Source organism: Malaclemys terrapin, chromosome 25 (assembly GCF_027887155.1).
Source record: "Malaclemys terrapin pileata isolate rMalTer1 chromosome 25, rMalTer1.hap1, whole genome shotgun sequence".
Taxonomy (NCBI): domain Eukaryota; kingdom Metazoa; phylum Chordata; order Testudines; family Emydidae; genus Malaclemys; species Malaclemys terrapin.
The window spans coordinates 9341316-9364882 of NC_071529.1; the positions used below are offsets into that span (position 1 = coordinate 9341316).

General features: G+C 52.9%; 1 protein-coding gene across 1 annotated transcript; it reads left to right on the forward strand.

Moving 5' to 3' along the window:
• Positions 1–17212, forward strand: LSM12 (LSM12 homolog). The gene is made up of 5 exons (XM_054014564.1): positions 1–200; positions 2731–2864; positions 12736–12845; positions 14628–14754; positions 15553–17212. Exons 1-5 carry the CDS (start codon positions 80–82, stop codon positions 15643–15645), a joined length of 585 nt encoding a protein of 194 aa, XP_053870539.1. The 5' UTR covers positions 1–79; the 3' UTR covers positions 15646–17212.
• Positions 17213–23567: the final 6355 nt, after the last annotated feature.

Consider the following 23567-nt stretch of genomic DNA (forward strand, 5'->3'; position numbering starts at 1 on the left):
CCCCTCGTGCCTGGCGTGGGGCTCCCTGTGGCTGGGTGGCTGAGCCGAGCCGAGCCGCGGCGGCCGCTGCTGAGACAAGATGGCGGCCCCGGGCGAGTACTTCAGTGTGGGCAGCCAGGTGTCGTGCCGGACCTGCCAGGAGCAGCGGCTGCAGGGCGAGGTGGTGGCCTTCGACTACCCCAGCAAGATGCTGGCGCTCAGTATCCGACCGGGCCGGGCCGGGGGAGGCCCGGAGGGGAGAACCGGGCCAGGTGCCCTGCGGCGCCCAGGGGGGCCGGGCCGGAGAGCCCGCGGCTGGGAGCGGGCCTAGATGGGGGCGGGGAACCTGCTCAGGTGGGGGCCCCCGTGGCTCTGCTGCGGCCTGGGAGTTGCCTGGCGGAGCGGGGAGAGCAGCGTGGGGGGGGCTGGTGTGTGGGGAGGGGGTTGTCTGATTTTTTGGGCTGGGGGAGGGGGCTGTGATCTACCCATGGGATTGCATGGAGGGGGGAGGGGTTGTGTCTGATCTACCTGGGGCACTCTAGTGGGGGGAGAGAAGAGGCTGGGGGTGGCAATGCTGGCCGGCTTTGGAGGGAAAATGGAGCTGCTGGGTGGGGGAGGTTGAGTCTGATCTTGCCTGGGGACACGTGTTTGTGTGTGTGTGTGTGTGGGGGGGGAGATTTAAGGGTAAGAGGTAGATGCTCTGGGTAGATTGCTTGGAGAAAGAGGGATATGTGCTTGCTTCTCTGTGTGGCCCACTGCTGGCTATGTAGAGGTAGAAGCGGGGAATGGAGACCCTGGCAATACGTGAGCCCATCGTTCGGCTCTGGACACACTTAAAAAGTTAGCCTAAAACAGGCCAGGCAGGCCTCTCGCCACATGCTCAGGAAAGGCTTTGCAAGCTGCCCCAAAGGTCGGTGTGCTTAGGCTCCTCAGGTCTGGGAGAGAGAGAGAAACTCCAGAATCAAAGTCCATATCCCTGCCTGTGCGAGCTCTGTCTCCAACCTCCCCACCTCTGGGTGCTGCTAGCCAATGTCAGGACAGTGTCTGAGCTGGTCTTGAGTGCTGTGTTGAACCCTTCAAAAGGAAGAGCAGGCAATCTGAGTAGGTTGCTTTGTGGGATGTTACAATGGTTCCTCCCTTTCTGGCTTTATGGAGGAGGTAGTGCTATCCAGGTTTGATGAGAATGTGGATTTGAACAGCAAAGGGAGGGTGAGAAGTAGGGTCAGATGCTCTAGCTTGTGGGCCAGGTTTGGATCCTTTTCCAGAGAAAAGGATGTGATCTGGACGCAGTGCTCTGGGGAGTGATGTACTTTCCCCAGTTTTCTCTCTCCTAAGTTTCTCCCCTTTTTAGGTGAGCTTCTGCAGGTGAGGGTTTCATATCAGCTGTAGTATTAACTTAGTCTGGTGGGAGGGAGATCTGATTGTTCTTTGCTCTTAAGCTGCAGGTGTCTCATTTATATGGAGGAGGCCAGTCTCCCTCCCCTCCTAGGAGTGGAGAGGCAGTGGAGAGCCATATGTCTAATGCAGTCTCCTCACACTAATAAACCCACCATCTCTCTCTGCCTTGATATGTGCTTCTCTGCTTACTCCAGCAGACAGATGAAGGAGAGGAGGACTAACTATCCCTCTTCATCAGGAACAGATTGCGCAGGAATTAATGTCAGTTCTATAAAGGTTTTTCTGGGGGTGGTAAACTGGTGTCTGATTTACACTTTTCTGTCATTCTAGAAGTGTCAAAGTACCTCAAATGCATGTAAGGTTTATGTTATTGAAAATGTGCTAATGAATGGGAAAGTCTCTTATATGAATCTGGAGAGCTTGTCACCCGATTATTATCTAGGTGAAAGCATTAATAGAGTAACTTATGTTCAGGTTGCATCAGGTGGCATTTGCAGTAAGGGAATGTTCTTGGTAGAGACTCTAAACCTAGTATGTGTCTGTTAAGGTTTGTCTACATGAGGAAGTAATTCTGGAATAAGGTAGGGTATGAAATTAAAGGGCAATAGCTATCCTGCAATAACTATCCGTGCCCACTTTCTTATTCCAGAACGAGTGCCCACACAGAGCTGTTCTGGAGTAGTTTATTCTGCTATGGTTACACTGGCGTTTTACAGCGCTGCAACTTTCTCGCTCGGGGGGTGAAAAAACACCCCCCTGAGCGCAGCAAGTTACAACGCTATAAAGCGCCAGTGTAAACAGTGCCCCAGTGCTGGGAGCTAATCCCCTCATGGAGGTGGGGTACCTGCAGCAGGAGCGCTTTGGAGTTTCAAGTGTAGCCACAGCCTTATTTTGGTCAGCTTCTCCATGTAGATAAGCAAAGGTTTATCGACTGATATCCATGCTGATCAGCAAAGCCTTGTCCCCATCACAGTCGAAACCATGACATGAACCCCTCTAAGTTTCCTTGACTAGAATGGGCAAGGTTGTATGTACCCCTGAAAAGCATGCTGTAGATCACACAGCATCCTAGGTTGTCTACAATGTAGACCCTGTCCCATGGTCAGGGAAACCATGCTAGCAGCAGCTGAGTTTAAATAGTTGTTGCTAGCACTGTTTCTGGTTTTTACTGCTGACCAATCGTTTCATTGTTATAGGGTTTAGTGTGGTAGAAGAACTTATCTGCTGAAAATCTAACTCTTCTATTGACTTGTTCTCTAAACTCCATCAAATAGCCCTCCTTACCAGTCGTCTTTTTAGACTTGTTAAGTATGTCTGCCTGGATTTGTTTTCCTTAATGCTGTTTTCCTCCAGAATGTCCCTCTTCCAGTGGAAAGCCCAACCACGCAGATATCCTGCTCGTAAACTTACAGTATGTTTCAGAAGTGGAAATAATTAATGACCGCACGGAAACCCCTCCTCCTTTAGCTTCACTCAATGTTAGCAAGGTAAGGACCCTTTATCCTTTTGTGTGCTCATGGGTTTACACTTGATTTGATTGACGGGAAGAGCTGAAAATCAGTTGCATTTCTTACTGTTAAAATACCCTGCTTTGCACGATGTTTGCTTAGCTGACATTGCTTTTATGAATTTAAATCAGAATATTCATGTGCATGGTGCTATTCTGGTTCCCCGTATACCGTGAAGCACTTAGATGTGCATTTAAGTTTCTATGTTAATGGGCAGTCTGGCCATCTTTATATTTAGTGATCATCATTCAGGCCTAAAGTAGAGAATGTGGAGGGTTTTTTTCCCAAGTTAACTAGTCCATGGACAACTGAGTTCTTCAGTGTGCAGATGAAAACGTGATGGTCTGGAATCTTGTGGCCATGCTTAATTAGCTACATGTGTTTTGCCAAAGCATAGTATGGAGCATACCTGGCTGAATGGAGCTAGAGGAGGAATGTATTCTTGTCCATTTCTTCTGCTTAATGTAGTTTACAAGGAAACTGACGAGACCAACTTCTTTTAAGTCTTGGGTCCAACTTGCTGTTCAGCCGGGCATCCATGATTTTAGTGCTGATCACCAGGCTTGTCTAGGTTGCTGGACAGTAGTAGACTGTTAGTACTGTAGATGTGTACGCTTCTTGGTCCTGTTGACGTTGTCAAAATCCAGGGGGCTTTTGGACCTGATTTCAACATGGCCTTGTCATGGAGACTGGCTCTGTGGCTTAACCATCCTGAAGTGTGCCACAGCCTTGGCGTCTAAAGTGCTGTAGGTGCAATTTGGGACCACGGTGTAGGCCACTCTGCACCATAAGACCCCACTCTGTCAGGGTTTTACTGTGTTGTGACTGGACTCAAGCATGGCTTATAGGCTACACGGACCGATGATCCTAAAGCCAGGTCTACATTATGGATACCACAGGGGCATAGCTGCAGCACTGTACTAAGCCACTGTAACACCTATGGTGTAGACCTTTCCAACTATGCAGAAGAGGTTTTTCTGTTGCTGTAGGAGTGCCACCTCCCTGAGCAATTGTAGCTATGTTGACAGAAGCATTCTTACCATCCACCTAGCTGCATCTATGCTGGGGGTTAGGTCTGCATAGCTACGGTGTTTGGGTGTGGATTTTTCAGATCCTGAGTGCTGGAACTACGTCTACGTAACTTTTAAGTGTAGAACAGACCTAATAATGGCAAGATGGCATCTGAATATTAAAGGTGTGTGAAGTGGCAGTGAGCAAAGGCTTCCTGCATTCAGTACCTCAGTGACTAATGTTTTACTGTTCTGTTAGCATCTCTTCTTCTAGAAAAACTGCAGCTGTGTAGATCCCTCTGCTTCCTGATGAAGCCCTGGTATCTCAGCAGTAGAAAATGACACAATGCTGCCCTTGCAACAAAGCAGGAAGTGAAGAGTAACTTTCCTGTGTCTTAAGTGCAGTGGAAATCTAGGTAGCTGGATTATGATCACCTGAGCTGGAATTTAGCCAGGACACTAGGGCTAGCACCTATAGTCTTATATAAAGTGCAGCAGACTCTTCAGTGACCACAAGCGGTCAGGATCTCTCAGCCAAAAAATAACTTGCTTGATAGTGCTGTCTCCTTGCAGTGCTAATATAAGGTTGTGCATTCATTGCTCACAGAGCTTGCCAAGCGCTGAGTCTCCCATCACTGCTCCCTGCAGCACCCAGGTTTTCTTTGGCAGGTGGTGTAATCAAGAACTGATGCTATTGGCTACAAAATCACAGGTCAAAACAGCTTGTATTTGCTTCTTATTTTGGAGGTGATGCTAATGGATAGAAGTGGCTACAGGCACAGGTTAACACTTAAGCTGTCACCCTTCCAGCCCATGTTTGCCGTGTGCCCTTGCTTTAGTCAGTCTCCAATGGATTCCCATCCATTGGAGTTTTCCTGCTCTTGTGAGCAGGTCAGAGTTCCTATGGTGGGAAGATACCGAAGCCTTGAAAGACATGGAGTGGTCAGTTGTATTTCAGGGATCTCTGTGTAACTTGAATGAAACTTCCCCTCTAAAATAGATCATTTCTGGCTTTTGGGAAGTGCTGTCTGAGAAACGGAAAGGGAAATTATCTTGTGCAGTCAAATGAGTTGGATGTCTTGTGCTAAATGCCCCAGCCAACTGGGCTGGGAAAACAGAGCAGTGTGGGGAAGGTGTATCCTTTCTTCAGTGCAAGAAACCCAAATCAAATTGTACTTCCACTGGCAATTTCAAGTATCCAGAAATCTGTCTGTATTCCCATAATAATAATAATAAAAAAAACTTTGCCTGATTGAGACAACTGCAGCATTTCATACCTCTTGTATTTACAAAACTCCTCTTCCAAAGGATGGTGTGTAGGGTGTTGTCTGGATGCTTCAGGACTGGAAAATAGTGCAAACTGATAGCTGTAGTGTCAGAGGAAGGAAATCATGCTACTAGGGGATGTAGAGAAGATCTCAGCTGAGTATAGATTTCATATAGGAAGAGGGGGAATGATGTATGAAGATGGAAATAGAAAGCTGCCATTTAAAACAGCAAAGAAAGTATTCGTCTACACCAGGCCCAGGTGTGAATGGAAGAATGAGGGACAGGGGAATGGATCATTGTTGTTGGAGTATCAGTTGCAGGGGGAAGTCTAAGGCAGTGTGGAGAAGAAATCCTTGATACAGCACAAATGAAAGAGCTCTGCTCTGGGAAGGGGAGCTGAGATGAGCAGGCAGGGAAAGTGGAGAAAAAACTTTAAGATGAAACTTGAAAACCAGGCGGGAACTGTGAATAGGATTGGTAAATGGATATGCTGCTAGAAGGCAGGATGGAGAGAGGGTGATATGCTTATGCTTCCTGCAGTGAAAGTCTAGCTGTGGTGTTTGGGATGCCCACAGGACTGGCCTGTAAAATATTATAAAAGGGAATTGCCAGGAATTAAGATGGGTAGATGATGAGGATGTTTGGTCAAGATGTGGCTGAACAAAGACAATTTTGTGGTTGCAGTGGTGGGCAAACCAGGGAGATGTTCTGGAAGGGATCTGAATTGAGGACTCTTCAATCTATGGCCTTGGGAGCAAAGAAAAGGAACTAGAGAAAGGAGAACTGTGAAACAAAACATTATTACTCCGGGTGTGAATGTCGTCCTTTGACTAATTTCGTGTTAATTTCGCTGGTGTGTTCAAGCCAGGAGGTGGCAGTCCACTTGGGAAGCTGAAGGCTTGAGGAATGAGTTTAAAGAGCTAGAACAGGGGTCGGCAACCTTTCAGAAGTGGTGTGCCGAGTCTTCATTTATTCACTCTAATGTAAGGTTTCACTTGCCAGTCACACATTGTAACGTTTTTAGAAGGTCTCTTTCTATAAGTCTATAATATATAACTAAACTATTGTATGTAAAGTAAATAAGGTTTTTAAAATGTTTAAGAAGCTTCATTTCAAATTAAATTTAAATGCAGAGCCCCCCTGGACCGGTGGCCAGGACCCTGGCAGTGTGAGCGCCACTGAAAATCTGCTTGCGTGCCATAGGTTGCCTACCCCTGAGCTAGAATAACACTTGAAGGTAGCCACAAGATGGGCTGTGCATGGCCTGGGTGGAGACTTATTGGAGGTAGCAGCATTTCCACTAGAAACTAACACAGTGGTGTGAAGGGAGGCTTTAAAATAGATGGTTTGGGACTTTGTTGTTGTGATTCCTGTGTTCAGCCGCATACAACCAGTAAACCTCAGATGCCTCCTAGAATCCTTTTCCCTGGCCACACAGCTCTGCAGAGCGGCTGCCCCAGGGACTGGCGCAGTGGCTCAGCGTGCTCCTGGGGCCGAGACGTGGCTGCAAACAGCGAAGTCCGTTTCAGTGACAGGCTAGCCTCGCCTGTTGTAACTAGACTGCTGGTTTATACTGACACCATTACTAACGTGAGCTTGGTCAGCCTGTGCAATGAGATGTCACTCTGCATCTGTATAGCTCTGAACTGGGAGTGGTCCTCTTGGGATAAGACGGCAACAGGTCTGTTTGTCTAATTAACTTAGTTGCCATTTAGTACTGGGGGGGAGGAGGAGTCTCGGGGGACAATGACTGAGGAATGTGACCAGGCAGCTTATTGGAACTCAGTGGCTTTCTTCTAGTCTTGCACGTATTCGTATCATTCATACATACGTGACTAGGGAAGGGAAGTGACTCATCCATTCATAGAATTATTGCACAAGGTGTATAACTGCATCGGCTCATAGTAGCAAGTTCGGATGCTCTTTGGAGACTGGGGGAGCTGGAACAGCAGAGTATATTTGACAGTGAAACCGCTTTGAATGCTTGAATTGGAAACCGTGTAAACGAGGCTTTTGCAGATGCAGTAAATTTTTCTCTTCTGTCGCTAGCAGCGATAAGTAATGAAGCACATCCTATGAGCTCGTATGCTTGTTCTGTAAGGGCCCTTCAGATTAGGCGCTTGATATGTGGGATTAATGAACACCAGTAAATGAGTTTGTTGCCCTTAGTTTCATTCTTCAGCGGGTGACTAAGTCCATTGTTCTGGTCAAGCTGAGGGCTGGAGTTCCAGGTGTTTCCCCTTGATCCCTCCTTATTTGTAGGTGGACTAAAGCGCTGTTTAAGTCAGCGGGGAGGAATCCCTAAAGCATTCTTTGGATGTTGTCTACAAGTCTGACGTGCTTTGCGTTGATTCACCGTGTTTGTGTTCCAGGCTGGGGGTCTAGTTATGTGAAGACAGGGCTATGAGCTCTCCGCCAGCAGAGGCATTCCCTCAATCAGTCTGGCAGTGCGTGTGACTGGCCACTGGGTTCTGACGCTGCGCGCTGCTGTGTAGGATGCATTGTAGCAGTCCCTCACTGAGGAGATTTACTCCCTACAGCGTAATTGTTGCTACCTTTCTTGCAAAGGCAGGGTCCCCGCTAAGACCTGACTGGTCTCTCCTGCATGTGCTCTGACATGCCAGGCCATTGGACAGGGAACGTTTATCCAACGTAGCCATTGCTTTGAGCTGTCAGCTCCCGAATGGACAAAGAGCCTGTCTGAGCATCCAGCTATCTCAGTGCAGAGGATTCTTCTGCTAAACGCTTCGCAGTGTCTTGTCAAACACAAGAAGCCGGGAATAAATCGCTGCTTGTGTGCAATAAGAACGAACTCTTCGTTGGCTGCCCAGTCTCTCCGCTACAGAGGGGGATGTATCACAGGTCCAGCCTTCACCTGGAGCGAGGCCATGCAAGCTACCATCCTGTTTAAATGAGGCGGGTAAGCGGCTTCTAGAACCACGATCGCCAGGGGCATTCTCTCTGCTGACGATGAGGTGAACCAACCACGCTTTACTAAAGAAACCCATTAAAGCAACACTTCTCAGGCAAAAAAAATCTCTGCTTCCACTAGTCAGGGAAACTGTTTTCCAGCAGCCATATAGAAACATGGTTGTTGCTTAGATGTAAGTTACGGGAAAGCTAGGTTGAAATGAGTCTCTTAATCAAACTACCAAGTGAGATTAGTTCTGAGTGATCTTTAACTAAACCACCAATCAGCAGCCAGAAGGATTGCTAATGAGCAAGAGGATTCCCCCCACCCTCTCTTGGTGTTACAGCTTCACAGTTCTTCAGTAAAAGGCATTAGGGGCACATGAGAAGGAATCGGAACAGTATCCCCATGAGTCTCATTCATCTAAGCACGGAAACAAGACACAACCGGCTATTTTTTGGCTAGATATTTTCTCCCTCCGTGGGTGGGAGGGGGGAAATCGATCATTTGCTAGTGTTGAGAATTGTAGCAAAGTTCCCCTGCTGTGTGGGGCTTAGGATTTTCACACTGGGAAGAGGGGGGCAGAGAATCTTGATGATGTATCTCATAGCTGTGTGAAATGTGCCATTTCTAGCTCCTCCGCGGTGACTTTCCTTGGGATAGTTGGGGTGACCCTTTGGGAAGACGGGCTGGTTTGCAAGTTGGCTTTGTATCTTTAGAAGATGCTTTCTAGGGATCAGCTGGCATGAGATGCTTTCTCCTTTATGGCAAAGAAGCAACTGCATTCTGTTGACAGTCTGTTAACTTTTCCCCTTTCATCCCTGTTCTATGCGTTGGGAATGGATTCCTCTCAGAGGGGTGTTGACTTGCTTTATCCGCTTGTGTTGTGCTGTAGCACAGGGGTTCTCAACCTTTTTCTTTCAGCCCCCCCCCCCCCCATGCTATAAAAACTCCATGGCCCACCTGTGCCACAACTAGTTTTTGGCATATAAAAGCCAGGACTGGCATTAACGGTAGCAAACAGGGCAATTGCCTGGGGCCCTGTGCCACAGGGGCCCGCGCAGAACTAAGTTGCTCAGGCTTCAGCTTCAGGGCTCAGGACCCTGGGTATCAGCCCCATGCGATAGGGATTCAGCTTTCTGCCCTGGGCTGCAGCGAGTCTAACACTGGCCCTGCTTGGTGGACCCCCGCTGAAACCTGCTCGCAGCCCCCCAGGGGCCCCGGACCCCTGGTTGAGAACCACTGCTGTAGCGTGCTTTAGAGAAGTCATAAGTATCCTAGTTTACTGGTTTAACTGGACCTGATAAAGGGACTCATTCAAGCCCTAGGATGAGCAGAGGTGGATGGGTGGCTTGCTTTGTGCTCTGCAGATCTCCTCTGACTCTGAAACTGAAGTTTGATGTAGAGGGAAGGAAACTTCCTCTTGTAACAGGGTTTTTTTTCCTCATAACTGATTAAAACTGCATTGCTGTTTGTTTCTTAAAATACCCCTCATGACCACATTTTCCATAGAAACATTGAGCAGCTTTTAGGTCACACATCTAACGCTGCAGTGATCTCTTCTAGTCAGAGCTGTTGGCTTTGAGTTTTGCAGGGCTTAGAGTACGCAGATGCCCTACACAGTTGGGTAGTATAGCAGTGGGTTATTGCCGATTGCAGTTGGCCATTGTAAAAGGCCTTGTAGCAAAGTAACCTCTGATTGGTTTGGGTCCCATGGGTTGACTATGGGGCTGGAGGTCAGTTTCCCTTTTTTTAAAAAAAGGAATGACTGAGCGGAGGGAGGATAGTCCTGCTTTGTGACCAGCTCCCCACTTCTGAGCAGAGAGTGCAGGAAATACTTGATGGTTTCCATCTCTCCACAAGCATTAAGGCCTTGTCTACATGGGGAAATTGACCAGCAGAATTATTGTGGAAAAACTATTCGGCCATAACTATTCTGGTATAACTTAGCTCCTCTGGAGTAAACCCCCCTATGTGGACACTGTCTTCTGGAATAATTACTGTGCTGTGTGAGTGGCGTAACTATTCCAGAATGAAATTGCTCTTATTCTAGAATAGAGTCCACAGAGTGTGTGTGGGGTTGTGAGTCCTGAAGTAGCTATGTTGGAATAGTTACTGGTCTGGTTCCCTGTGTAGACAAGCCCTCATAACCCCAATAACTCACCTGCTGTTAATACAGGTCTGTCTCCTCTTACGCTGGGGTTACCTTCCGCAGTCAGCGCCTAAAGCAAAAATCGCATATAGTCAAAATTACATTGAGTGTAATGGCGGGCGGAATCGCCCGCACTACAGAAACAGTATTTCAATTATTTTTCTCTTTGTTTTTGCCGACCGTGTAAAGCTGAAATCGCACATGTTAAATGCGCCTAAGATGCGACAGACCTGTACCGGAAATGACCACGATTCTGAGATTAGGAGACTGGCAGTTCTGCTGCTGTGTATTTGACAGCACAGTGTATATAATCTATTTCTCCTGCGTGTGTGCGCTTTGCACAGAAATGTGGGGCACAAAATAGGAAAATGTGACTGTAAAGCCCCAAAGTTGTCGGGACTCCAGGGCAGAGATGGTTACTAAAACCACCTTAAAGACTAGACTGACTTGTTTTAAAACTTAGGTCGTGTGATGGTCCATGCCCCTAGGGTCAGGGCAGCGTGGCCTATCGGTCAGTCTATAAAGCAGCCCTTCCGAGCAGGTCAGCGTGGCCTAGCGGTTAGTCTATAGAGCCGCCCTTTGATGCAGGGCAGCGGGGCCTAACGGCTGGAGTCCATAAAGCAACCCTTTGGCGCAGGGCAGCGCTGCCTAATGGCCAGAGTCTATAGCATTGGGGAGCCCCTTATGGGGTGTGGCAGCCCCAGTAGGGGGGCCCGGGCCCACCCGACTCCACTGGACCCTGACCCAGGGCCCTAACAGTGGCGTAACGGCTTGCTACTGACTCAGCGGGGGGTCCTACCAAAACACGCTGAGTTTCCCCGGGTGGGAGATACCACTCCGTCACCCTCCCTGGCTCACTTCCTACCAGAGTCTGTGCTGGGGTTTCCCATGCGATGTCTGGTCCTCTGTGTTTGGCTGGGCCAGTCATCTCCAAGGGTTCCTCCAGTCGCCGGGGTGCTGCACCGGAAATTGAAGCCATCCACCTGGCCCTCTGCAGGAGCTTCCCAGGCAGGTCCTTCCCCTGCGGCTGCCAGCCCAGAATGAGCTGGGCTCCCTCCCTTTATACTACTAGAGCACTTAGAGCATGCCCAGTCTTGTCAGGGAGGCGGGACTTCCGCTGTCAATAACATGGGCTTAACCCTGTCTGGGCTAGTGCAGAGTAAGCAGATACACAGGTACATAAGGGTCTTTAAGATCTTTGGATGAGAAGGGCAAAGGCCTGTTTGCATCCTCTCCTTTTTGCAACCATCAAACTAACTTAACCTGTGATCTAAACCATAAAGTGCAGAGATGCATTTTTAACGTGTGGGAAACATGCATAGCAGGAGCATTTAAAGTACTTAACTTCCAGTGCAGAACCTGATGCCATCTCCTCTGAGAGGCCAAGCACTGAATGGGCGGGAAGACTTGCCCTTGGAGGTTCCCTGTCAGGCCTGAGAGGTACTGATGGCCGGCAGTGTCTGGGAACCTGTAACTCGGGCTTGCAAAATGATCATGAGAACATTTTTTTTTCCCCAGCACAGAAGCTACTAGACTGTGAGCACCGTGAGGCAGGGACTCTTACATTAGCTCTGCATAGTGCCCGGCTCAATGGGACCCCGATCCTGGCTGCAGCCTCCGGGCACTATGATAATAAAACTCATCTTGCTGTTACCAGGACAACTCACAGTGAAAATAACTTGTATCTTACTCCTCTGCCCCCAAAAAGCCCAGCTTGGCTCAGGGAGCGGGCAAGTGTGTATTATCTGTGTTACTGTCGTGCCTGGAAGGGACAGTCCTGGGCCAGGCCCCCAACGCGCCATGCGAACACGCAACAAAAGATGGGCCTTGCCCCATAAAGGTGACAGTCGAAGGTGGCCAGAGGTCTTGGTTCTTCAGAGATGCCCGCGTGGCACCGTCTCACAAACCTGGCAGTTACTTAAATGATCTAAGGTCGGGCAGCATAAAGCTTGTTTATAGCTCCCTGCCTGCAGCTGATTGGATTTAGGGCTGCCGTGGCGGAGTGGATAATGTGAGCTGTAAAACAGAATGTAAGCGATGAGACTAGGACTACATCTCCTTTGAATAGTCAGAACTATGTGTAGGGGGGCTGAATCCAGGGAGGGATGCATGGAGCTTCAGATGTGCCAGCCACATGAGAGGAGACGGTCCCTGCCCCCGAGAGCTTACAATCTAAGGGAGCTTTATACTTGGACCAGTCAGGAGCCCCGTGCCTATCTGAACTCCGGGCTAGAGCATTGTTGCTTGCACTAGCATGGTCCTGAAGTCTTTCTGCTGGGGCCCTGCTGTTGCTGCATTTTATTTCCCCTGTGTTTACTTCAGTAAGGCATGTACCAGGTTTTATTTCTGTGACTGGTTGCCTTTATGCAAACAGTTTCACCGGCAGGATTCACCTCTGTCAAATGCAGGCCGGCCAGTCTTAATTTCTCTTTGCCTCTCCCACTCGGGACTCTGCTGTTTGTGGTTAAAAATCAATAACGCTCCGGGTCTTTGTTTCCCTCCCTCCAGCTTGCCAACAAAGCGCGGACGGAGAAGGAAGAGAAGATGAGCCAGGCGTATGCAATTAGTGCTGGTGTCTCTCTGGAGGGACAGCAGCTTTTCCAGACTATACATAAGACGTAAGTTGGCTGCTGGGGGGTGGCTGGGAGGTCTTTGTTGTTTCCTTCACCCTTGGGTACGTGCATGCGCCTGTGTTCTCTAGCGGGCGGGGTAACTCTTCCCAGGACGGATTCCGAGAGCCTCCCTCTCGCTGGTGGTCTCCGTCTAGTCGTGTAACAGGACCTCCAGGCTCCTCTGGGCTGGCCCCACGTCTGCGGTTGCTGCCCTCTCCCATTGCCCTGTGTGCTGTCTGGCCTTCCATGGACTCTGGTCTGCTGCCGATGGACTGGCCAAGCTGCCAACTGCTCTTCTAGGCTGCACGTCATCTCACTATGTAGTGTAGGTGGAAATGGCCCCATGGGACGGAGAGTCTCAACCCTGCCTAGCCTCCTTAAATTACAGCTGGAGCTGATAACAGCTTGGAGCTATGCCATTTCAACCCTCAGGCTGGCAGCCTGTGGCCTTGTGAGCGATTGGGCTGCAGTGCAAGGGGTTTGAGTCGCTGATGTGCCAGCCCAAAGCCCAGTCTAGTGTTACAGGTACATGGGAGAGCTCCCACGCTTCGGAACGCAATCAGATCTGCAGTTCCTCAGTGCGCGCTCCCTTCCGGGAGGGCTTTGCACATCAACCCGGCAGAGCGACTTGTCACTGAGAGGCGACGTTGTAACTCCAAGCCCACAACAACGGCTCTGAGTGATGTACGCCTCTTGCCGCTAGACGGATCTCTCATCAGGACGCCACTTCCCGTAATCCTTCCCTGGAGGTGCCGGCTGTGCCTTCAGTGATGTCCTGGCTGCTGGCCCAACCACGCCCCCAAGGCTGGTTTATTGGGGCAGGGCAGTGGCTCACTCCTGTCTGCAGTGATCTGGTTTCAGAGCTGCTACAACCAGTGTTGGGAACTGACAGGGCCCTTTTGAAACCCACGTGAGAGGGGAGGTTGGCGGTGGGAGGGGGCGACTTAGGGCTCTGGAGCTGCTGGGCAGTAGTGGATGGGGTGAGTGCACGGCAGTGCACCTCTGCCCTGATATAACACGACCCGATAGAACATGGGTTCACATACAACGCAGTAAAGCTCTGAGCAGCGTGTTAAGGGTGCCGGGCCGGGGCTGAGGGGTTGGATAAGGAGCAGAGGGTCTCAGGGGCGGTCAGGCCCCCTCCCCCCCCAGGGTCTAGGAGGCAGGAGCTGTGGAGGGGCAATTTTGGGGGCCCCGCAGTCCCAGAGTGGCCCGAGGGATTAGCGGGGGGCCGGGAGCAGCCCACTCTGCTTCCCCGGCCCCAGCCGTGTCGCTCTGGGGAGGAGGCTTGGGGGAAGGGATCCCCCCGCACTCACCGGCGGCGGGAAACGGAGCAACGCGGCCCCAGCCCGCTCCACTCTGCCAGCTCCCAGCCGCGGCGCTCTGCTTCCCGCCGCAGGTGAGTACGGGGGGCGTCCTTACCCCAACCTCCCCGCACTCGCCGGCGGCGGGAAGCGGAGCACCGCGGCTGGGAGGTGGCGGAGTGGAGCGGGCTGGGGCCGCGTTGCTCCGTTTCCTGCCGCTGCCGGTGAGTGTCTGTCAGGGGGCGGGGTGTGTGGATAGGGGTGGGAGCAGTTAGGGGACAGGGAGCAGGGGGGTTGGGTAGGGGGTGGGATCCTGGGGGGTGATTAGGGACAGGGCTCTCTGGAGGGGGCAGTCAGGGAACAAGGAACAGGGGGGGCCAAAGCAAGTTCGATATAACGCTGTCTCACCTGTAACGCGGTGAGACTTTTTTTGTCTGGGTAGAGGTGTATTAGTAAAATCCTGCCCTGTTTCTGCCTCTCCCAGCATTAAAGACTGTAAATGGCAAGAGAAGAACATAGTGGTGATGGAAGACGTCGTTATCGCTCCTCCGTACCAAGTGGAAAACTGTAAAGGCAAGGAGGGAAGTGCCCTGAGTCACGTACGCAAAATAGTGAGTAGAGGGAGGGTGAATCCCCCGACGTAGGTACCTGTGGGACCCCATTATGGTCCCGTGGAAGGTCCCTTTCCCCCGCTCCGCGCTGTCCGCTCCCAACGAGGAATGGTGCATTATGGCCGAACAGTAGTTGCAACTACTGTTCTCGTCAGTGCCTGCAGTGGGGTTTTGAATCAAGCAGGCAATAGTTTAAAAGGTGTCTTCTTATGGTCCACTGAAGGGGCCTGGTGTCTCCTGTACCCACTTCCTGTGGAACCCCTCACTATGGAGCCAAGCCGCTTCCAAGGCTGGACTCTGCTCTCCGGTCCCCGTCCCGGTTTTACTGCCGGAGCAGTCAGGCTGGGGAAGGAGTTAAGGGTTTGATATTAAAGTTTTAGCCACTGGGGAGATGTGATCTCCCTGGCACTTGTCCCCAGGCCCCATAGACCATTCTCTGGGGAAGAGTCTAAGACTTGGCCTTGCCATCCCATACTGCCTGTGTCTGAGTCTGCCTCCTTGCAGATCAACGTGTAGGACAAATTCAGCTATTGAGTTTGGCCGTCTCCATCTACCAGGCTGGAGGAGATGGAGCACGTGTCCATAATCCCCATCCCAGCTGTTGCAAATCCCACGATGCTGGTCACAACGATTGCTTCTGGTCACCAGGGACCACTTTCGCGCATGTGCCCTGCACCCTCCCAGTCTGGTGGCACCCACGAGACCCGATCACCCCTTTTTGTACGCCATGTGAAATTGTACAGTTAAAACCCAGCAACGCTGAGCCACCTTTTCCTTTTTTCTCTTCCCCTTGGCCAGGTTGAGAAACATTTTAGAGATGTGGAAAGCCAAAAGGTAATGCAAGGTTCACAAGCACAGCAAACACAGAAGGACGCCACCCTGTCATCCTGAGCCCTGCCCCCTTCCGATCACCGGGGCACTCTTCCAAGATCCAGCAGAAGCCGACATGATTTCTTCAAAGGAGACCGGGGCGGGGGAGGGCCAGGGTTATATTTTATTTCCCGGGGGCTCTTTAACGGGGAGCTCACCACTTCCAAACTTTAGACTTTAAAACAAAAAAAGAGAATAATTTAAAAGATCATCCATTACTTGACTAACAACCTTTCTTTTTGTCCGCCATGTTTTCTCCTAGGACAGTCAGACTTTGTTAGTTTTATTTTTGACTTCCTTTCTTCTTCCGCCACCCCACACAACACCCCCCCCTTTTATTTTTGTAAAGGGGGGGATCCACCATTCTCCCCTCCCTCCTTTGACGTAGGAGAATCTGCTCTTCCCCCAACACCCTGATAAAAATAAAAATAACAATCTGACTGTGTTAACTGAATCGGGGCCTTTCTGCCACCGGCATGGTCCCGTTTTAATTTTGTTTGCACAGGGCAAGGCTTGAATTAGTCTTATTTTTCTTATCTTTAAATATATATATGAATATATATATTAAAATGTTCTTTAAATATTTTCTGCTTCTAGCAGTTCTCTTCCCCGGGATCATGGCAAAAAAAGAAAAAGCAAACAACCCTCCCCACCCCTAATTAGCCCTGGCAGAGTTGGTGGCTTTGCAGGTGACATTCGGGAGAGTTCGCACCCGTTAAGACTGGGGATTTGGGAGGGCAGGAGAGCCCCAGGAGGTGGTGGTGCTCCCTAAATCGTAAACCTCTTCTGACTGCTTTCTTACTGTCCTGTGCTGAAGGCCAGCTGGCCCGCTCTGGGAAGACACAGGCGCTAGGAATAACACAGGATGGTGCTGCTAATTTACTCTTCCCTGCCTCCCACGGGACGGTACCGCACAGCCGTCTCTCGTCCGCGGTGGGCTGGCCGATCCGGCGACACGGTGGCTTTCTCTTGCGTCGCGTTGGCTCACGCCACCGAGTACCGTGCGTGTTAGATCGTGTGTAGGCTTCTGTCTTTTTCAAGGTTAAAATTATCCAAATGATCTTGGATAGCAGCTCGTTTGTGCTTCATCCCCTTTCCGCTCCAGAGCTGCGTGCGCCTGGGATCATTACAAGCTGGGACACGGTTTGTATACGTCCGAGTGCCCGTGCAGAGAGCTCTGGGGTCTGGCCCAGCAGTGCTGCACTGTGCTCCGTTTGCTAAGAGAGCACGCGGGCTTCTGTCAAACCCAACCCTTCCCCTGTCCTGTACCCGACCCAGCTGGCAGTCACGCGGTGATCCACGCTGCATGGGTGACTGCAGCCATCGGCTCTGCGGCAAGCCAGATTATGGAGCCCGTGAAACTGGCTTCCTCCCAAGCTAGGCAGGGGTGCGGCTAAGCTACAGGAGTGTCTCTTATTATTATCCTTTTTTTTTTTTTTTTTGCCATGATCTTCCCCCTTCCCCTTTTTTTTAAATAAATGGATCAAAATTAAATAATTCAAGCCCTGCCTTTAAAAAATAAAAATGGAAATTTTTTTAGTATTGTTTAGCAAAACAATAAAACCCAAAATTTTTTTAACCATCAAAAGCGCCTGCAGTGGTGGGTTTGTTTGCCTGCAGCCTTGTGCCCGGCAACGAGCCGGAGCAGGGGCGCGTGCAGGCTCGAGCATACAGGACCCTCCTCTGTGGGTTGGACTGCCCTGGCCTTCGATTGACTGCCTTGCCTTGCTGTTCTGTTGGAAAGGCAAGCCCCCCCGCAGCAGCCTGTGGGGAGGGGACTAGGCCTCCGGAGAACGGGGCGCAGGACTTGAACAATGTCCCCGGCGTAGGTACTGACGCAGGGCCAGGTGAAGCACAGAGCAGAGACTGCTTCCAGCCGTGCCTTTGGTGCTGCGGCATGGTGCTCCCTCTGCTGTGAGGAGGGATGGGGGGGTAACGGCTTGGCACTGCGTTGAATGGGCACATTTGTGCAGTCTCGGGCGGGTGACAGAGATGGGCTCTGCCTCTATGTGCCCAGCGGGTAGGAGGGGGTCACATCTCCTTGATCCCCAGCGGCCACAACTTTCTTAATGAGCTAACTGTAGCGCAGATGGAAAAAAACAGCCCTGGAGGAGAACGGCATCAGGCTGCAGACCACGTACAGCATGTGGGGCCCAATGCAAACCTGAATGGGTTCTGAATGGAGACCTTCCCTGAGCTCACTCCAGGCCACTGGCCAGCCATGGCTTGGTGGGAGTTTTGCCAGAACCGATCAGCTTCAGCCTAGAGGTGATGGGCTCCAGGATCCTGTTACTGAACCAACTGATGGCGCTTGACCCCTTCTCCAGCAGGGAGAGGAGAGGGGAATTGTCCCGCAGAGACCTAGCAACCTGTCCCCCTGGCTGGCTAACTGTGCTTTGAGCCCTCGGGCTCTCCTGCAGCCGTGTGGACACTTCCCACCTCTCTGCCGGTCGCTCGAGAGCAGAGGCTGCTGGTGAGGGCGATGCTTGGAAAGCCATGGTGCTGTTTGGCCCAGAAGCTCGCTCAGATCCATCCCCTTTGGGTCTAGGGAGAGAACTGCATCCGCTCCCCGCTTGGCCCAGCCGCTGCCCGGACTGGTCTTGGGGGGTGGTTTTCCATGGGTCCGGCTGTCTCCGAACAAAGGGGCCTGGGATTGTTCCTTCGTGTAGCCTGCATGGAAGGGGGCTGTTACTCTCAGAAGTACTCTGCTTTCATGTGCCCCGGGGGAGAGTAGTACAGGGACTGTGCTGAGCTCACACCCAATGCTCCAGCCCTTTCGCTGTTGGTTAATGTTCTCCAGGTTACACACTGTCAATAAGACACCCTTCTTCCCACCCCACCCCCCGGATAATGCTGCACAGGGCAAGGGCACAGTGGCTGAAGCATCGGTGGGGTCCCGGGCTCTCTTCCTGGCCCTGCCCCATAACAAGGCTGTCTCCCTTCTTTGGGCCCTGGCGGTGACCAGCCTCCCCGAGGGAAGCAGAGATCTGGAAAGCGCTGAGGATCTCGGGCGCAGGCTACCACATGAATGTGTGCTAGGGGCGCACGGTGGGGGAGGGTGATACCTTGTATTGGCCCAACCGCAGGTGAGAGAGAAGCTTTCGAGCAGCTCCTCAGGTGTGGGAGATGTGGGACCCCCTCTCGTGTTCCAGGGGGTCCCACCTCCAGCGCTGGCTGCTTACAGAAGTCAACCCTGGGCCTACGTGGCAGTGCTTCCATTAACGTGCCATGGCGAGCAGGGCAGCGCGTTCTCCCATGGGCTTAAACGCAGCTTTGCTGTCTCGGTTTTCTGTCCAGCAGGGTCACATGCCTGTTCTGGCTGCTGTGAGCAGTTACGACGTGGATGGGGGGAGTGGGACAAACTCCCCTAAGGCCAAAGCACCTGACGAGCTTGTCTCTTGGCAAAGATCAGAGCTGCTTAAAAGGCTCCGCCCTGGTGGCTTGGAGCTGCGGGCTGAGGGGGAGACTTCCCTCGTGCTCTGCGAGGCTCATGGCTGCCTTCTGCGGGGTTGGCACTGAAATCAAAATCATTCCTTAAGGGGGGATTTCGCTCCTCCGAGCTGCTTGGAGAAATGTTGCTCTCCCTAGCTGTGCACAGCTGGCCTCTGCTGGAATACAGGGGAATTATGCTTCAGACGCCAGACAGAAAACTACTGTAACTGCAAGAAGGGTGTCTGAGATAAACGGTCTGTAGGAGTGATATGTAACGGCGGGCTCCATTCGGGCCAGAGCATTAACCGGTGGAACTCACTGCCACAAGATATCCTTGAAGCCAAGAGCTTGGTAGGATTCAGAAAAGGATTTAGATGGCTCAGGGCAGCCACAGTTGGATTAACATGGGCTGTAAACTGATGCTTCCGGGCTGATTGATTGAGGGGGGTTCGGTAGAAACTTCTCTGGGATAGGCTAGCCCAGAATTTCCTGACCTGGGGTTTCTTGCCCCTTCCTCGGACTGGCTGGAGCCCCACGTTCTTGCGATTCCTACAGCACGTGCACTGTGGCCAAGCTGCGGAAAGAGACTGTTAAAGTGCAAGAGAAGTGTGTGTTCTGCTCCAAGATCTCCAAGCGCTCTGCAAGCAGCAGTGACCTCAGAGCCCTGGCCTAAGCTTGTCAGCCTCCTTCAATGCCAACTTGTGTGGAGGCAGATGTCACTTGGGCCGTGGGGGGGGGAGGGGAGTGCATGCTTGCGGGGGTGGCTGGCACAGCTCAAGGAGCACAGAGCAATGCCCCCTCCCCTTGCATGCAGTGTGACGGGGATTAGGGTTCTTGTTGCCTCTGGGAATTGTTGGCTGCTTGGCAGGAAGATTCTAATCATGCCGCCCCAAGGATGTGACTTAGCAAATCGTGCCATCTACAAGGGCCTATATAAGAACGGCCAGACCGGGTCAGACCAAGGTCCATCTGGCCCAGTGTCCTGTCTTCCGGCAGTGGCCAATGCCAGGTGCCCCAGAGGGAATGAACAGAACAGGGAATCATCCAGTGATCCATCCCCTGTCACCCATTCCTATCTATTGGGGCCTAGACACTCCCTTTGCTTGGTGGTCCAGGCAGTGTCCTGGATCTGTGTCCCATGTGGGCCAGCCCCCTGGGGCTCCGGTACGTCTCCTCTTGCGTCTTGCACGTTCCAGGCCAGCCCTGGAGCACTGGCCTCCCTGGGCCTTTCCATGGGTGTCACGTTGGCTTGGGAGCTCTTCCCTGGTGGCCGCAGCCTCACCCATCAGGAGGAAGTGGTGGGGAGAGTGCAGCAAATCTCGGGCCCCCAGCCAGGCGGGCCAGCGCTTAGCAAAAGACACGCGTGGCCTCGTTTGTGAAGGGCCCGGGAGCGGTAGGTTCGTGCCCAGCGAGTCCCGCTCCTCTTGCTGGACCTCTGGGGCTACGGCTGCCGGTAGCGCTCTGGTGGGCCAGCTGCAGCGTTTGAGTGTAGACGCTCCCCATCGCGACGGGAGTTAATCCACCTTCCCGGGGTTCGGTGGGCGTCACCACCTGGCTCATGGGGGTGGGTTTTGCACACACCCCTCAGCGATGGAGCGGGGGCCACTTCCCTTTTCGGTGCAGACCTGCCCTAGAGCTGAGTACAACGCCTTCGGCATGTTGCACAGTCTCAGAGCGCCACCTGCTGGGGTTGTGTTGGCATCGTTGCTTGGCAAAAGCTGTGGGATGCGGGAAGGGGTTGGGGCGTCTTAGACGGTCTGCTCCTTGTGGCAGAGTCGGCTGAGTGTGTCTCTGCCCCAGGCCTTAAAGTGGGCGGGAGGGTTAGCTGTGGGGGGAGCTCACAGCTACTGCAGTCCCAGCCTCTCCCAGCAGGAGGCGCTGTAGGGGTGTGTGCAGTCCTAGCTTCTCTCCAAGAGGAGTTGGGGTAGATTAGCTACAGCCAGGGCCGACGAGAGTGGGGGGAAGCCGGTACAAATTACTGGGGCCCAGCAGTCCGGAAGGGGGGCCGGGGCCTGGCTTTGTCAGCCCTGTTTAGCCGATCCATTCTTGCTGGGGGGCCCGAAAAATTTTTTTCACCGGGGCCCAAACCCGCTCTCGGCGGCCCTGGCTACAGCTGTCCGAGCTGTCTGAAGGGAGGGGGGTGGCGGCTGTGTGGAGGCCATCCCTCCCCCAGGTGCGTGGGCAACAGATGGAACATACCCTCCCGTCCCACCGTGTCAGGTATCCGGCCAGGCCGGGAGCGCTGGGTTTGTATGTGTTTATTGGACACTAGCCTTGATTAGCTGCTGCGCATGGGGATGGCCGTTGAATTATGGATGAGACGTGAGGGTGATGAATTTTGCATGGCCGGCTCAGGCGCTTGGGTGCTGAGGGAGTGAAATGAGAGACTCCGCGCTACCAGGCCCTGGGGCTTTGCTGGGGGTCCTGGCTGGAGAGCTGAAATCTCACTGCAGGGGGAGAAAGGGAAGTGGGTTTGGGGGGGGTGGGGAGAAGAAGGACCTATGCTAAGAGTCCAGGACCATGCAAAGGAGCAGCCTGATTGTCCCTGTGTGTCTCGCCCAAAACGTCTTCATGCAGACCTGGAGCGCTCTGCTTGCCACTGAAAGGCGGCCAGCTCTGGGGTGGAGTGCAGCAGGTGTTTCACAGCACACAGCAACGTACTGCAGGCATTTAGGACAAGGGGCAAAGAAGGATCCAACTGCCAGGACAAAGGGGGAGATTGAGGGAGGTGGGGATGTAAAGAGAACCCCCGGGCACCCGGCAGGCCCTGTCACTTGTTCTGAGCAGGGATGCTGGGTCCCAGTGATGCTGTCTCCTATCCTGTGCCTGACTTTGGGCTGACCCCCAGGCGCTCTCCCGCCCCAGGGGTCGGGTTGCTCAGTGGCGTTCTCCTCCTTCAACAGCTGGGCTGTGACGCCGCTCCCCAGAGACGCAGAGGCCACCATTGTCTAAAAGCGGCTCCTGCCTTTTGGCTGTCTGGGGTGGGGGATGCCCCGGGGTGGCCCCTGAAAGTGCCAGGTGAAGCCAGCAGGCACCTGGGTGCCTGGCGCTTTGCACCCAACAATGGAAGCTCCTAAAACTTGGGGCGGCTTTTGATACTGTCGGTGACTTGTCCCAGCTTGCACGGCAAGTGGGTGGCAGGGCCCCAGGCCCCCTGACTCCCCGTCCACTGCCCCACGGGCCAGTCCCATAGTCCCTTCCCAGAGCCAGGAACAGAATCCAGGCCCCCTGCGGCGTGCTTCTCTAACCACTAGCTCATGCTCCCTCTAGGGTAAGAAGGGCAGACCCTGGGGGCTCCTATAGGCATGGAGACAGGGCCCCTCTTGGGGGTGGGGGGGTAGAGGGGACTTTGGGGAGGGGCCGAGCCAGCCCCCCAATTGAAGAGGCCAGAGGAGAGTGGCAGGATGAACCCCCCGTCTTTCCAGCCTGCCTCCTCCCTCTGGGACTAGGCCAGCGGTGCCCCCTACACACACCCGGCTGGCTTCTGATATCCTGGGCTCTCCCGCCGTGGTGGCGGTATCGGGGTATCACGATGCGCTAGGGGCAGGGTGAGGATGCGGCGGGGTGGCACCGAGCTGGGCAGTGTCAGTAATCCCGAGCCCAGATTAGATTCCGCTCGCTCCTGGGAAGGCAATCCCCTCCTGCCAGCCCCGGCAGCTGTCAGCCAGCGCTCTGCCTGCCCAAGGGACCAGGACGCGGGGGGCTGGGCCCCAGGCTGCGGCCGGGTCGGGCCTGACTTCCAAGGTACGTCCAGGTCCCTGGCCGTCGGGGCGGCTGGGGGCGAGCGTCTCTGGCATTTGCTGCCTTTCGAGTCGGCCAGCTGCTCACCCCTTCACTCTGTCTGCCCTGTCCAGGCTGGGGAGAGAGAGAGAGAGAGAGAGAGAGAGAGAGAGAGAGAGAGAGTGTGTGTGTGTGTGTGTGTGTGTGTGTGTGTGTGTGTGTGTCCTTCCTCGGGGCTGCCTGGACAGACCGATCTTTGCTTCCTCTAGGGAGGGGCTGCCCCTCACTGTGAACCCCCAAAGGCCATGCTGGGGGTACAGCTGGGTTAGAAGTGTGGATCTCAATGCCCCACCTTCTTGGGCTCATGCTTAGCAGGTGAACGCCATGGAGCAGGGATCCGTGTGATAGGATCAGCTGGGACTGTCCCTCACCCCACAGACTGCGGGGGGCTGGGGCACCTCTGAGCGACACAGGGGGAGTGTGCTTCCAAGGGAGGCCGGGCTAGAATTGAGGTTGCTCTGGACCCTCGGGCAGGTGGTTTTGAGTCGAGATGGCGAATAAGGAATTTTTCAGTTGCTGGCAGCACTGAAATATAGGGGTGTGTGTGTGGATGGGGGGGGACGGAAAACACAGTGAGACGTCTCATGGGGGTGTTTGTAATCAAAGCCAAGGGAAGGAAGCGCTAGATTCACACCCGCTGCTCTGCTGCCACCACCTTCCTTAGGACCAGGCTGGGGAGGGTTTGATTTTTTTTTTTTAAAACCAGGAAACGTGGATAAATGTCCGTTTCG